Below are 16,047 nucleotides of genomic sequence, written 5' to 3'. Positions count from 1 at the left end.
TTTGAATCAATGTATTTTTCCTTTAAAATGATACATTTACTCAGATTAAATGTTTGATCTGTCATCTACGTTCTATTACAAATAAAATATTGACATTTGCCATCTCCACATCATTGCATTCAGTTTTTATTCACAATTTGTTTAGTGTCCCAACTTTTTGGGAATCCGGTTTGTAATATCTAAGTACTGGAAAACCCCTTTAATGTTGTAAAGTTACAGAAATAGGAAGGAAACTTGATTCAAATTTCAAAAATCGAAGCAAAAATACCAGATTCTATTAAAAATATATTTTGGGGTTATACTTGTATTAAATGGATTTCCCCACAACAGACTTACATGGCATATTAATTGGATATAACTCTGATCATAAGGGGTCCAATCACTGGGAACCCCACCCCACTGATTCCAATAATGATGGTGCTTGGTCCCTCTTCCTGGCAGAGTCGTGGCTGTGCTGGACAGTCAGTCACTCTGCATTGTAGTCAATTGGTGATGGAAATAGCCAGTTTGGTCTTCCTGGACTGTTGCTCAGGGGATGTCCTGGCTCTCACTGAAGACACTCAGAGATGATATAGAGCCTTAAAGGGGTTTTCTGGAATTTTCACACTGATGACCCATCCTCAGGACAGGTCATCATTATCTGATAGGTGGGTGTCCGACACCCATGACCCCCATCGATCAGCTGTTTGAGAAGGCAGTGGTGCTCCCAGCAGCACCGTGGCCGTCTCTCAGCTTTTCCTAGGCCGAGTAACGACATGTTCATGTGTCACATGGCCTAGGAGCAGCTCAGCCCCATTGAAGTGAATGGGGCTGAGCGCGATACCAAGTACAGCCGCTATACAATGTACGGCGCTGTGCTTGGTGAGCTGTGATAACCAGCTGCACTCACAGGAGCACCGGTGCCTTCTCAAAAGAGCTGATCGGTGGGGGTCCCGGGTGTCAGACCCCACTGATCAGATACTGGTGACCTATCCAGAGGCTAGGGCGTCAGTATACAAATCCTGGAGGACCCTTTTACACGGGCTGAGCTAAAGCTGATTGTCAGGATGGAGACTGCTGCATTTACAGGCATAGATCTCCTTCACAGCTATTGCGATTGCTTGTCCCCATACAGCTGCATTGTTTCTGGGCAGCAGATCGCCATTTAGACCGCACAATCTGCTGCCCAGAAACAAATGAGTTTCGCTCGTTCATCGGGTGATCAGCGGCACATTGCGATGGGCAGATTATCAGGAAAGAGCTTCTCAGTAACTGTCACAACCAGACAGCTGAGAATCTCTGACAGAGGCCTTTCAGAACCTCCTCCTTGAGTTTTCTTTGTTGTGGTATTCAGTTCCTCATCTCGTTAGCCTCTCTCAGCTGTCATGTAGTTGGACTGATTGCTTCCCTTTAAATTCCTCCCCATAATGCTTTACTGGGCGGCTTATACTTCTTCCTGGAGTGTGTGTGCATGCTGATCCTATTTCCCAGTCTGCTACTAAGTTAAGTGCTGTACAATTATCTGTTATTTTCTGTTTGCTGGATCTCAGGTGACCCTGACTCCCTCCGTGTCTGGTGTAGGGAGCCGGTGGTCGTCTCCCCTCACTATTGTAGGGTGTTCAGGTGTTATATAGTCGAGGTACGTGGATATGCAACCATCCACCTTTGGGATTTTTGCATAGGCTGAGCAGCGAGGGAAAGTGCCAGCTCTTGTGCAGGGGTCTCCCTTTTGGTTCCTTAGCTTTGGATCCAGTGAGTCATATATGCATGTTGCATTGTCTTGTTTCCTGTACACCGTCCGTGACAGGAACGTTCGCTCCCAAAAATCTGCCCGAATATCGGGCCGTGTAAATCCACCTTCAGGCTTGTATAATACCAGCAGATGCCTTGCAGAGCATGATTACAGATTGAAGATTTTACGACTCATTAGCGACCAAAATGTGCTTATCACATAGAGCGATGTTCTTTCGTACTTTCGCTCGTTAATCGTTTGCCGCAAAGTACCACGACTCTATGTGATCTGTAAGCGAGTAGACGACTCCATATTATACAAACAGATCTGTGACGATAATTTTTTAGCAGGATGAAAGATCACGATTGGCGAGAAACAAGCGATTCCTCGCTTGTCGTTTAATCGCTCATACTTATTACATCTTACGAGACTTGTTCAATCTCATTTGCATTAACGACTTTCTCTCCATCTAATATAGGCTTTCTTTTTATGCAGAGCTTCATGAGAATCCAATATGCAAACTAGTTCCTATCAGCTTAATAGGTTTCTGTTTTGACTCCTTTTTTTAACTTTCAAAGGGATCTCATCCGTCATCAGTGGCCGTGTGACAGGACAGCGTTATCACCTTATGTGTTTTATTAGAAAATATAACCTTTATTACATCTGCAATCCTCCCCTGGCCGGTGACCTGTGGTTGAGGCCCAGCCCTGCAGCCCATACATGGCCGCCCCTCCACATACCTTGTAAAGAAAATAGGCAGCAGATCTAATGGATGACATGGATCACGCTGTAGACATAACACGGATATTGCAGTACAGCACACAGTGGTAGTGTTGTAATTATGCTTAAAGGGGTTGACTCACTTCAACTAATGGCATTTATCAGGTAGAGAAAGTTAATCCAAGCCACTTACTAATGTATTGTGATTGCCCATATTGCCTCCTTGGCTTGCTTGATTCATTTTTCCATCACATTATACACTGCTCGTTTCCATGGTTACAACTACACTGCAATCCCGCAGTGGTGGCCGTGCTTGCACTACGCTTTTTCCTAAAGTGTGCAAGCACGGCCACCGTTACTGGATTGCAGTGTGGTCATAATCATGGAAACAAGCAGTTTATACTGTGATTAAATGAATCCAGCCTGCAAAGGAAGCAATATAGGCAATCACAATGGGTTGTAGCTAAAGGCTCATGGGCCCTGGTGCAAGAGTTCAGCTTGGGCCCCCCTTCCCTCAGTGCTTTGTGGCCAGGGGCAGGGAAGCACATAGCCTTCGTAGTGCCTGACGCAAAAATTGAAACAGTACCCCTCCCCATGCCAAATTTATTGACCTAACTACTTCCCTCCAGCCAGAGGTATAACTCGACCAGCATGCACTCTCTATAATACCGGTGTCTCCTTATGCGGCACAAGGGTATTTGGGCCCCCTCAGGCTCCTGGGCCCGGTAGTGACTGCTACCTCTGTACCCTCTATAGCTACGCCCCTGAGTAAGTGTGGTAGATATAATCCACCTTCAGGAATGGACTTTTTCTCACTTGCTTTCTGACACTCAATGTCATTGTAGTGGGTGCGCCGCCCCCCGTCATTGTACCCCTCAGATGCAGCGTTCATAGCTGATCGCGGCATCTTACAGTAATAACACAGTGTAAAAAAATAAATTAAAAAAATGAAAGCATACTTACCTCATCCATTTGATCGCGACAGGCCGGCCGCTACTATCTTTATTGGAGATCTAGCATAAAATCTCGCATGGCCCATGATGACATCATCATGATGGCCGGCCCATCGCGAACAAATGGATGAGGTAAGTATGATTTCTTTTGTTTTTTTTATCATTCAGGGAAAATGGATTCGCTACCACGAAGCAAGAGACAATTCGGCTCCGCGGCGAATCAAATTTTCCCTGAAATTCGGATCAAAGTCCACTTCGATTCGCTCAACACTAATTATAACCTGCAATAACATACAGTGCAATTGTCTTACAGATGTCGCCGATCCCAGTAAGCGCTGGTCTAACAATGAAGCCTATGGCGGGTTATATGGCATCTTTATGAACCAAGACGGACTTCCTGACTGTTCACTTATAAGAGGATTTAAGTTATGGAAATGCTGGGATTATGGTATCTACATCCAGGTAATGTATGAAGACATGGTAGCGTTTTCATGTTACATACATACCATATGTAATAACAATTCTGGAGCATCTATTCTTATGACTGTATGCAGCGCCGTTCCTGTATTATTCCTGCTAGAAGTTATGAATGGTCAGCGGTCTGCAATGAAGTTCCAGCTGGGTGTCACCAGGTGTGGGTGTGGCCCTGCACAGTCTGACACGGGCTGCACTGATTGGATAGTGTCAGACTGGGGAAGGACACACCTCCAACTAGACCCTCATTGCTAACTGCTAACAACTCATTCATAACTTCTAGCAGGAATAATGAAGGGATCTCACAATATAGAGTCATACGGATAGATGGTGCAGATTTGCTATTACAAGGGGGATGCAAGTAGTTCCTGAAACAGACAAGTAAGGAGAAAGTATAGGTCCCCTATACAGGAGAAATCTTCACTTATGTCATAGTGAGAAGTGCCATCAATGGGGTTAGTTCTAGGGGGGTTCAGCACTCTTTATTGTACCGATGCTGGAATTGATAGCTGTGTGACTTCATGTCAGAGGACGCCGCTGTGGTACATTTCCCCTTTTAATGTCTCGAAAGATTCTTAAATCTCGTGTTTCTGTGTCTTTACAGATCACGTCCTCAGTGCAGATCTCTGAAGTGTTTCTAGCAGAAAACGGAATGGGTATACTTCCTATAATATACACACCGCCATCAGTCACCCACCAGATATCAAACAAGACAGTCCAGATCTCGGTAAGTATGGAAACATATCTGCATCCATCTGCCATTAATGTGACCGTAGTACAATAAAAATACATTGGTCAGGATCTTGTCTTTAGGCAGGCTGTCCTTATAAGTAGTGTACCGATAGCCAACATGTGATGCGAACCAAGTCTTAAAATAAATGTTTTTTAATGTAAACAGATCTAAAATTCTGTGCCAGTTCATTTCTTAATATATGAGCTACATAGACAAGCCGCCATTTTTGTATTACAGAGGTTTAAATCCTCTGCATCAACATATATTTCAATTATAAAATTCTGGCAGCCTGCAGCAACCACTAGAGGGAGCCTAATGCATACTTAAACTGAACTCAATACTAAAACAAAATACTTATGGCTGCACACTGTTATACATACAAACAATAGAACTAGGGATTAGAGGTTGTTCTGGATTACAGTGGTACTAGACCTACTATACGTGAAAAATGGAAGCTCTTTGCAAAAATTTTTGATCAAACATGTGTCGGGTCCATCTACCAACGTCAAGGTGACTTCTGCAGATGGGTACCTAACACTAACAGAACTGCCTCTTCTGGGCCTAACCTAAGCCTACAATGTTCAGGGTGGTGTAGAAACCAGCTATATTTATACTCTGCTCAGAATCCCTGGGCAGATGGGTGGGGAGTGTTAAGGGGGTTATTCAATCCCTATAATAACCCCCAGAATGCCCGGGCCCCTCCTCTAGAGCATGCTAACCTGCTCTCCGGCACCTGCATCCCACCGGATCCCTGCATGGCTGCCACTGCATCTCCCCGTCGTGTGGGACAAAATCTCCAGTTCTCCCTAGAGGTGACTGCAGGCAACCGATAATATAATTTAACTATGACTACACTTAGGATTTTGAGCGCCAAAACAGGAAAATGTAGCTCCGACTGGCTGCTATACAGAGTAGGTATGTTAAAAATATTGGAACTAAAAAGATAGTATTTATTTTTATGGTCATTTAAAATAATATCGGCAACCAACAACATGTGTAGTATTCTTTCTGTTACCTGTCACCACGAAATGCAGTGCAATCTGCAGTCAGCATTCCATAGACCAGGAGAAGCTAAGCAGATACAGGGAATGTTATTAATCACTGATAACACTGCCCCTGTATGTAGTTATCAGTGACTGACAGTTATCTCTGTATACACACTTACACAGAGAATGCTATTAATCACTGATGACATCTCCTCGTGTACAACTATCAGTGACTGACAGCTATCTCTGTTTACACAGTTAAACTGAGAATTCTATCAATCACTGATAACACCTCCCCCTGTACAACTATTAGTGACTGACAGATATCCCTGTTTACACAGTTACACGCAGAATGCTAATAATTACTGATAACACCTCCCCGTGTACAACTATCAGTGACTGACAGCTATCTCTGTATACACACTTACACAGAGAATGCGCTCAATCACTGATAACTCCTCCTCCATGTACAACTATCAGTGACTGACAGCAATCTATGTATACACACTTACACAGAGAATGTTATTAATCACTGATAACACCTCCCCGTGTACAACTATTATTGACTGATAGCTATCTCTATTTACACAGTTAAACAGAGAATGCTATCAATCACGGCTAACACCTCATCCATGTACAACTATCAGTGACTTATAGCTATCTCTGTATACACACTTACACAGAGAATGTTCTCAATCACTGATAACTCATTCTCCATGTACAGCTATCAGTGACTGACAGCAATCTATGTATACACACTTACACAGAGAATATTAATCACTGATAACACCTCCCCGTGTACAACTATCATTGACTGACAGTTATCTCTGTTTACACCGTTACACAAATAATGCTATTAATCACTTATAACACCCCCCTGTGTACAGATATCAGTGACTGACAGCTATCTCTGTATACACACTTACACAGAGAATGCTTTTAATCACTGATAACTTCTCCTCCGTGTACAGCTATCAGTGACTGACAGCTATCACTGTATACACACTTACACAGACAATGCTCTCAATCACTTCCTGTGTACAAATATCAGTGACTGGCCGCTATTTCTGAGAAGACTTCCCTGTGTACAACTGGAGTCAGAAAGTGCAGAGATTTGAATGTATATATTACAAGTTCTACTGAATCTTTACCCACAAAATATTTGTCATGATTTTTATTGTTAGAAATCCTTGCTGGTGGGATCCAGTCCAGACTTCGATTGCACAGATGTTCTGACAAACAGTGATGCCAATGTCAAGCTTTCTGCTCAGCACCGCAGTGCCAGACCACCCACTGGTAATGACTTTCCCACAGCGGCATAAACAAATCAAAGACTTGTTGTGTTATTCAGGGAGACCTTAATTAAAACTGTACTGTAACTCTGTCCCAGGGCCCCTAACCACCATGTGCAGCGGGCTGCCCCCTCAGGTGGAGTAGTCCCTGTGTGTAGGATGCCGAGTGGTATACTGTGGCGCAATGTTTATGTCATGGTGCTCCTGCCTTCAGGCTGTCGCTTCCTTGGAGTCAGTCTCAGTTGCAGAGATTGAGTTGAAGAATAAAGTCAAGTCCAGGCTTAGGAACGTTTTAATGTTTACGTGAATAACTTGAACTTGACAGTACAATCAGTTTCAAAGGGTTTGGTGCAATTCTCATTTACTTGGTTCCAGCAGGATGCAATATGGTTGTAGGCCTTCTAAATTCTGCTCTCATTCCTAACTGGCTTTGCTTCAATATAGTTTGCTGAGGAGGGTGTATTTTGCAGGTTTTCCCTCTACTCATTAATGAAGTCTCTTAGTACAGAATAATGCAATAAGCTGGTGCTCTGCAAGCTGATCCCAGGGGCTCCTGCAGCAGGAGGGGGAACTCTCCCCTCACTGCAATATGTCTTGTCCCTTTGGACTCTAAACTTCAACTCATTCATTCCTCAGCAACCCCTCCCTTGGTGGGAAGCAGGACTATCCCACTACTGCCCCAAGGGGGGATACGAATAGAATGGTTAGTTTTATCCTATCTATACCTCACTGCCAGACACACTGCCACCTGCTGGTGGACCAGGCACAGTACATGAACATAACATTTCTAATAACATAATTTTTGCATATTACAAAATGACACTTTGCTGCTGGTGGTACAGTTGGTGAAACAAACCAATACAATGGTGGCAAACAGGCTAACAATAGGAATGTAGAAGTGGTAATGTCCCTCTGAGCCACTACACACGTGCCTTTCATAATACTGATATCCTCCTATGTGGCAGGAGGACCATTTAGCCCCATAATACACCAGGACCTGGGTGCAACTACAATCTTTGCACCCTCTATAGCTCTGCCCCTGATGGTATATAAGTAAAAGATCAGATCAGGGTCCTAAATTCACTTATAAAACAGGGCAACATCTATGGAGTTTCTATGATCTTCCGAATGCCCCCTAGGTTTCCTCTCATACCAATAAGCATGCTAATAATTCAGTTGTAATGATTTTACTGTATGCTTCCAGTGGGTTAATATTTCACCTCCTTTCCTTCTTATACAGGTGGTAGAAGTGGTATCTGCTGGCCCACCTTTGCCTCTGGCCATAACTTGGCACCTGGACACCCAAATGCAGGGATAACGAACTACAATGCAATCAGTGGCCTAATGACTGTAACAGGTATACCTTTCCTTTATACTTTATCATCTTTTTATACATTTGTGTTTTACGTCTATTGCTGCAATACTATCTCAATCTTATTGTTTCCTTTTAAGACACAACATTTGTGTCATACAGATCTGTATGTTCTGGAGAATCCAATGTCATGTTCATGACAAACCCAGAAAATGAAGATTTGCAGCACCCTGTCGAAGTTTCCTGGATAACAGCTGTGAACAGTTCAGAGAATCAGAAAATCTTCATCCATCGACCAGACGTGTCGTGAGTAGCTGTACTAAAATAAACGGGCGCCTGTCCTTGTCTTTATCATAGCACATATATAACATACCACTTATATACTTCTGTCTACCTGATGAAGAGGCACCTAATCAGGTCTGTGTATCACAGAAAGGCAGTCTGCAGTACAGCAAATACACCTTCCTCTGGTTGCTTCTGTAATGGTCTTTGGTCTACATAGTAAAGATCAGTTGTGGTGCTAGGTTTCGCCACTATGGAGAGATGGGCCTGATGATTGTTCCCACTTTCCACTTGCCTTGAGTAAGTTCTCTACCTCTTGCTGACCAACAATGCAGGTTCTCTGTAGAGCGGAGTCCTGCACAGCAATTCTCCATCCTGATGTGAAAATGATGGAATTAACCAAGGTGGAGCCCTTCTTTCAAAGGACCCCATAGCAACCACATGGTCTGACTCTATGGTCTTTATGCCCTTGTAAATGATGGTCACTCAGATAAGAAGTCAATTGGATGCCTGGTACCCTCGGTTGGCACACCTAGGAGAATATACCTAAATATATGTAATACACAGTAGGTCTGTGTATGTGCTGGAGCTGTGACATGGTTAGTATATTTCTTCTCTTGCGGCTACAGAAAAGCTAACCCATCTGACTGCGTAGATATGACCTGTGATGCTAAGAGGAAGACCTTGTTAAAAGATCTTGATGGTTCTTTTCTGGGGAAGATTGGGGCAGTTGTCCCGCAATCAGAATACCAGTGGAATGGAGACACCAGGTATGGTCTTAGAGACTACAGGATTCCAAAAGTCATGCTGACTTACCTGAATGGAAGTAGGATCCCTGTGTCACAGGTGGCCCCAAACAAAGGTAACTACCCTAAGAAACAGTACGGAATAAAGTATTTTCCAAATATGGGACTAGGCCGTTCTTTAAGGGGCCTCTGTCTGCCTGATTAACCCTATTAAACCAGGCATACAGCCTAGTAGAAATGATGATGCTGATAAAAACGATACCTTTATTATAAATATCCATTGCCCATTGCTGAGAAAAACACCTATTTATTTATATGCTAATGACCGAAACTGGAGCACCGGGGGGCTGGCCAAAGTCCTCGGGGCACCAGTTTGTTACACCCCTTCACCTTTAGTACCTGCTTTCCTTGGCTTGACCGCTCTTGACTTCGCTTATAGCCATGTTTTTTTGTGTCTGGGCCTGCTCTCCTGGTCTCAGCGCTTGTTCTCTGTTCTCTGCCTGCTCTGCAAGCACTGAGACCTGTCATCTGTGCATCTCCACCTGCACTGAGCAAGCATTAAAACCAGGAGATATAGCATGGCACAGATGACCGGTCTCGGCACTTGGAGAACAGCAAGAGAACACAGAACAAGCGCTGAGACTGGGAGAGCAGGCCCAGACAGAAAAATTCATGGCTATACCTGACGTCTAATGCTCTGAAGTACTGATGGGGAAGGGCTGTAACAAACTGGTGCTCTAAGGGGTTTGGCGAGCCCCTCGGTGCTCCAGTTAGTTCATTAGCATATATATAAAAATGTGGGGCCACGTATATTTATAATAAAGGTATCACTTTTATCATTATCATCAACCCTACCAGGCTGTTTGCCTGGCTTGAAAGAGGCTGATCATGCTGACAGGTAATTTAAATGAAATGTAACACTGTAAGGACATAGTATTTGTATCCTTTATTTTAAATTACATGTTAAACGCTCATAGATTTATCTTAGGAATACAGTATTTTAAAAATATGTTTTTATGCTACAGCTCAGTTTGTCTGAAACTAAGCTCTAACCTCTCTGCATAATTATACAGTAATCGATACAATTCTGGGTGCCTACAGCCGCCACTAGAGGGAGCTTAGGAGTTTATTGCATACAATTAGTACAAGACAACAGTATGCAGTTAACTCCTAAGCTCCCTTTGGTCGTATCTTCAATAAACATATTTTAAAGGAGTTGTCCAAGTTAATGTTTTTTTTAACTATTCCATCTGGGCTTTATTTTCCTGACTGTAGTGTGACTGTTGTAACTAATCACTGGCCTTATCGGTTTCTTGCTACATACTGCTGAGGCCAGTGATTGGCCTTCATATATACAGGCGATATAAGGGACATTCTATATAAATGCGATATAAGTGACATCAAAACTGCAGCCAAGCACATGATATTATACCTTGTAGGGCTACCTCAGCTGAATGAAACAATACCTTTCACTCAGCAATGTGAACGCTTAATCCATATGCAAATGAGCAGTAAAATGCACTGAGGGCGGGCCCAAGTCACTCTGTGCTCCGCTGGGCTTCCTGCTTCCTCTGCCAGTCTCTCCCTCTCCTTCTTGATTGACAGGGTCAAGTTCCTTCACGGTCACCTCACCTGGCCTTGTCAATGAACCAGGAGAGAGAAGGGCTGGCAGAGGAATCAGGAGGTGCATGGGTGCCCAGAGGTGCCTAGTGCATTATTACATATTCTGGTCTCTTGTATGCCGGATTAAAATAATTTTGCTGACATATGGTTTCAGCAAATCAGTCTCTTACAGAAGATTTCCCTCCTCCTTGTATACAAATCAGTTCTGGATGCTCCTTCATCAGTCTGTGTTCTCTTCTATCAGGGATTATCAGAGATAACACGTGTGGGAACATGTCTGCCTGGGGGGCCTACAAATGCAGTGGCCTGAACTACGAGATGCTCGTCATTGAGAGCCTCGATGCTGACACTGAGACTAGGCGCCTCTCGCCTGTGGCTGTGCTGGAGGATGGCTTTGTGGACCTCATCAATGGTAGGTATATTTCCATTCCTATATTTCCTCTTTGTATTTCTTCTGATGGTTTCATCATATTGTTCTATGTTTTTATTGTAGGGCCCCAAGACCATGGCTGGTGTTCTGGATACAACTGTCAGAAGAGGGTCTCCTTGTTTCACACTATAGTGGCTACAAACAAGGTTTTTGATGTGTATTTTAGCAGTACGAGCCCCCAGAATCTCCGACTGAAACTACTCAACACAGACAACACAAAGGTGAGATATTAAAGGGGTTTTCTACGATTTAAAAATTGATGGTTTGTCCTCAAAATAGGTGTTCAATATCTCATTAGCCAACTCCCAGCACCCCACCGATCAGGTGTCTGAAGAAACTGCAGTACCACAGCCTCTTCCTCGGCCTGTGACATCAGGTCCATTGGTCACGTGGCCTTTCTATAGCTCAGTCATGGCATTCAGCTACAATTCCAAGCATAGCCACTATGCAACATATGGCGCTGTCCTTGGTATACTATAAAGAGACAGCAGTACTCGATCAATGCCACAGATCTGGGGTAGACACCTGCGGCAGCTTCCCTGTGGCCTCTGCACAGAAACTGGGTCAAGGAGGGGCATGCCCTTTTCGGATGCAATTTTGAGATCTGCATGAAAAAATCTACAGCTGTATGAATGGCGGCTTTGATTCCCATTGGGGAACAATTGGAGGTGCAATATTCACATTTCTTTCTGTGAATTTAGGTGCAGAATGCACACTTTCTAAAAAGGCACAGGACCATATTACACATCCAGGTTTGACCTGCTATGGGCCATTAGTTACTCTACTCGTTTGCCTTCCTCCCGTTTTACTGTACAGGGTACACCCAATGTAGCAATACTGAATACTTCGAACCCTACATAATAATATTGGGGGTCATTTATCAAACAGAAATACGCAATCTGCGACTTCTCCCCGCTCATGCCAGGTCTAAAAAATGGGGCATGGCATAGGCGGGGAAGGGCCTGGAGGCCTGTCTCATTTACCATTTTCTACGCCTGTTTTAGGCATAAAAAATAGTCTAAATGTAAGACATCTCAGAAGTTGTCTTACATTTCGAACTAGCGCGAGATGCGCCAAAGTTTTGGCATCTAAAACGCTGCTCTTAATAAATGTACCCCATAATTTTTGGCTATATTCCACATTTCTCACCACTGGCTTGATGACATTTCTTTTTTGTAGGCTGTCCTTGTGGGAATCTACTTCTCGAATCCTCAGCGACTGGATGTCTATGTTAATTCTGTCTATATAAATCCTACAAATATACAATGGAAGGGCTCAGACTATACACTGCAAGAACCTACTTATAAGGGTAAGTTAATGCACGTGCCCTCTCCACAACTATATAGGAACAGGCATTTGGAATATTTTGTTAACATTGATCTAATATTAAAGGGGTTTTCTGGGATTACTGCAGTTTTTAACAGATATGATCATGTAGTTGCTTACCTCATGTACATACATCTTCCCCATGCTTTTTTTTCAATTAATATCAAAGGGTCTCTTGATCCATTTTCACCGTATAAACCAATCCCCCTGGTCTTTTCCATCCTGTATGCAGCACTTCCTGTTGCTGTATCCAACCAAACCCATGATGCATTTCTCCTTTCCAGCTAGTTTATAGCTCCTCCCACCCACCTAGTTACATAATAGACACTCCCCTATCACTGCCCCGCCCATGGACATAACATAGTAAATCCGAAAGAGCTGCATGGACATGGTCATTTGACCACTGCCCAAAACAGAAGATAGGACCAATAAAGGTAAAATAAATACATTACAAAATTACTGAGACCTTCATAAATGATTATTTTATAGGATATTGATGTAAACTAGAAAACCCCTTTAAAGTTGATCTTTCTGTAGAAGGGTCATTACAGTCTCAAAATACAAGGTGGTTCACAAGATAGATAGATAGATAGAAAGATAGATAGATACAGTATAAGAGAAAGATAGATAGATAGATAGATAGTGTAACGGCACCGTTTCCGCAGACAAGGGGTTAAAGTCCGTTTAGGCGATATGCCCCTTTCCGAGAGACAGGCACAGCTACTGCAGAACACCAACCTCCCGAACTGGATACAAAATAGCACTTCAAACTGGAACCTCGCAAGTAGCTGCCGGCAGACGAACAGGAAAAGCGTATCCGTCAGCTTACACTCCTGGCAATCAGTCTCCAACAGCATACAGGGAATCCCCCAATAACGAGACAAGGCTCCGTGTTGAGGGTCAAGCAGTGATCTGAAGTGCTGGCACACCCAGCCTGGTTTTTATTAGTTGTTGCAGATACAGGACAGATACAACATATCCCCACAATGCATCATGGTTTCCTCCCCTCTGTCCCGGAGACGACCAAAGACAATCCAATTATCTCTCAGGACAAAGGGGAGATCACCAATACACATGTGGAGACAACAGGACAGGAATCACCACCCAAACACACAATGGCACACCCCCACAGCAAACACAGACATTTAACATATCCCCAGATAGCTCAAGTCTGAGTGCATATCATTAGGTGAATGGCACTCAGAATACACGAATACAATAATATTAGCCATCTGGGTGCCCTCACATAACATACAATGTAACCGAACACATAATAACATAAAATACAATTCTACAGACAGATTTAAGCTGTGCGGCCGGTCTGTCTTCTCCTTTACAGTTACTATGGGCCATAATCCTGAGGCAAGAGGCTTTTAAACAGTCCTCTCCAAAACCCAGTGGCGAGGTTGGTTTCGCCACACATCTCCCCCCCCAGGGAAGACTAACCAGATACCTGACCTCACGCCGGTCGGTACCTGAGTTAGTCTGGCAGCCCACCCACAACCCAATACTGGACCTGCTGAATTTCGTAGCCTGTCTCTGTCCAGTAAGTCCACCAAGGTGATGTTGGAAGCTGGTACTCCCGGTCTCTGTGTTGCTCCCTGGTTTGGAGTGGAGGTTGCTTTGTGGGCAGGGATCAGCGGTACTCAGCCCTGGTGCCAGCGCTACCACGGAAGAAGCCTGGTTGGAGTCTGGTTGTTGGAGGGGGAGACCGACTGTCTCTACCCCCTGTGCTGTAAGTGCAGAGACCACGGTCCCATCTGCACTGTTGTGGGGCTTACTGTCTCCCCCTGGTGCGTTAAGCTGCCGCTGGGGAGAGGGGGTAACGAGCTCCTCTCCCATACATACTTCCAGCCGCTGGGGAGTGCGACCGACCGCCTCCGCTCCCAATACAGTGTCCTGCTGCTGGGGAAAGGAGACTGGGCTCTCTATTCCCTGTAGGACACTCTGCCGCTGGGGGACAGGACCGACTGTCTCTGCCCCCTGTAACTCCGCCTGCCGCTGGGGAATGGAGACTCGGCTCCCAATTCCCAAAAAATCATGCTGCTGCTGGGGGGCAGGAACAACTACCTCTGCCCCCTGTAACTCAGCCTGCCGCTGGGGAGGGAGGCCGCTGCTCTCCCCTCCCTGCACTTCACACTGCCTTCCCGGCACATCACTCTGCTGCTGGGGGGCAGGAACAACTACCTCTGCCCCCTGTAACTCAGCCTGCCGCTGGGGAGGGAGGCCGCTGCTCTCCTCTCCCTGCACTTCACACTGCCGCTGGGGAATGGATACTAGGCTCCCAATTCCCTGCAGGACCGGCGGAGAGACCTCGGTCCCATCTCTACCGGCCACCTGGGGTCCTTCCCAGAAACGCTCTACAATATCTGCCCAGCTGAATGGGTCTGGATCTGGGTCTGTCACCTTACCGTCCTGCTGAGCCTTCTCAATGGAGTGGAAGAGATCTCGGTAGTCCTGCTCCAGTTCCCACTCCAGGGTTGCTAGGTGAGCCAGGTCTTGCTCTACTTCATGGGGGTCATCCCACTCATGCCTAGCCTCCCTCTCATAGAAAATGTCCTGAAGTCTGGACTGTGCAGGGCTCCCGAAGTCAGGCTCTGCAAAGGACTCCCATAACAAGCCAGGACCATCAAACTCCTCGCCCTCTGGCTTGTCATGCTCAGCTGTCCAGGGTATAAACTGTGCCACATACCACCAAAGCGCCTGGTAGGCATCCTCCAGCCATAGCTCCTGCCATACCCGGTGCTGTAGTTCTATCACCCATTCCTCCAGGGGCTGCTCTCCCAGGAAGGACATCCGCAGGGCCACTTGCTTCTGCAACCGCTGCTCTTCACTGGGGAGACTCTCACCTCGCTGGTATTGTACATTATCCAGGGCCTGGTACCAGATGCCTTTCCTTAATGCATCCCGGCCATCCAGGTCCTCCTCCTCGTATAACACTGCTGGTTCCATCCTGGTGCTTTTAGGGTCGCTGTACTGGGACATGCGTTGCCCTTAAATTGTAAAATCCAAAGAAATGGTGTCTCCTGTAGCTGTCCTTCTGGCTGTAGGAACGATCCCGCTGCTTGCCACCAATGTAACGGCACCGTTTCCGCAGACAAGGGGTTAAAATCCGTTTAGGCAATAAGCCCCTTTCCGAGAGACAGGCACAGCTACTGCAGAACACCAACCTCCCGAACTGGATACAAAATAGCACTCCAAACTGGAACCTCACAAGTAGCTGTCAGTCAGACGAACAGGAAAAGCGTATCCGTCAGCTTACACTCCTGGCAATCAGTCTCCAACAGCATACAGGGAATCCCCCAATAACGAGACAAGGCTCCGTGTTGAGGGTCAAGCAGTGATCTGAAGTGCTGGCACACCCAGCCTGGTTTTTATTAGTTGTTGCAGATACAGGACAGATACAACATATCCCCACAATGCATCATGGTTTCCTCCCCTCTGTCCCGGAGACGACCA

At 45.2% G+C, this 16,047-nt stretch overlaps 1 protein-coding gene across 1 annotated transcript in view; it reads left to right on the top strand.

Annotated features, from left to right (window-relative positions):
- The window catches only part of LOC122937823 (fibrocystin-L-like), a 260,317-nt gene that overhangs the window by 227,338 nt on the left and 16,932 nt on the right, over positions 1 to 16,047 (top strand). Inside the window, exons 65-73 of the mRNA XM_044292918.1 lie at positions 3,698 to 3,846; positions 4,463 to 4,585; positions 6,762 to 6,873; positions 8,110 to 8,226; positions 8,322 to 8,487; positions 9,093 to 9,325; positions 11,077 to 11,244; positions 11,326 to 11,483; positions 12,442 to 12,571. Coding sequence (XP_044148853.1) covers positions 3,698 to 3,846; positions 4,463 to 4,585; positions 6,762 to 6,873; positions 8,110 to 8,226; positions 8,322 to 8,487; positions 9,093 to 9,325; positions 11,077 to 11,244; positions 11,326 to 11,483; positions 12,442 to 12,571 — 1,356 coding nt within the window. The remainder of the gene's footprint in view (positions 1 to 3,697; positions 3,847 to 4,462; positions 4,586 to 6,761; positions 6,874 to 8,109; positions 8,227 to 8,321; positions 8,488 to 9,092; positions 9,326 to 11,076; positions 11,245 to 11,325; positions 11,484 to 12,441; positions 12,572 to 16,047) is intronic.

The sequence above is a fragment of the Bufo gargarizans genome, chromosome 5 (genome assembly GCF_014858855.1).
Source record: "Bufo gargarizans isolate SCDJY-AF-19 chromosome 5, ASM1485885v1, whole genome shotgun sequence".
NCBI classification, from domain to species: Eukaryota; Metazoa; Chordata; class Amphibia; order Anura; family Bufonidae; genus Bufo; species Bufo gargarizans.
The sequence above is the reverse complement of the archived record's forward strand: the minus strand, read 5'-3'. Positions and strand labels throughout refer to the sequence as shown.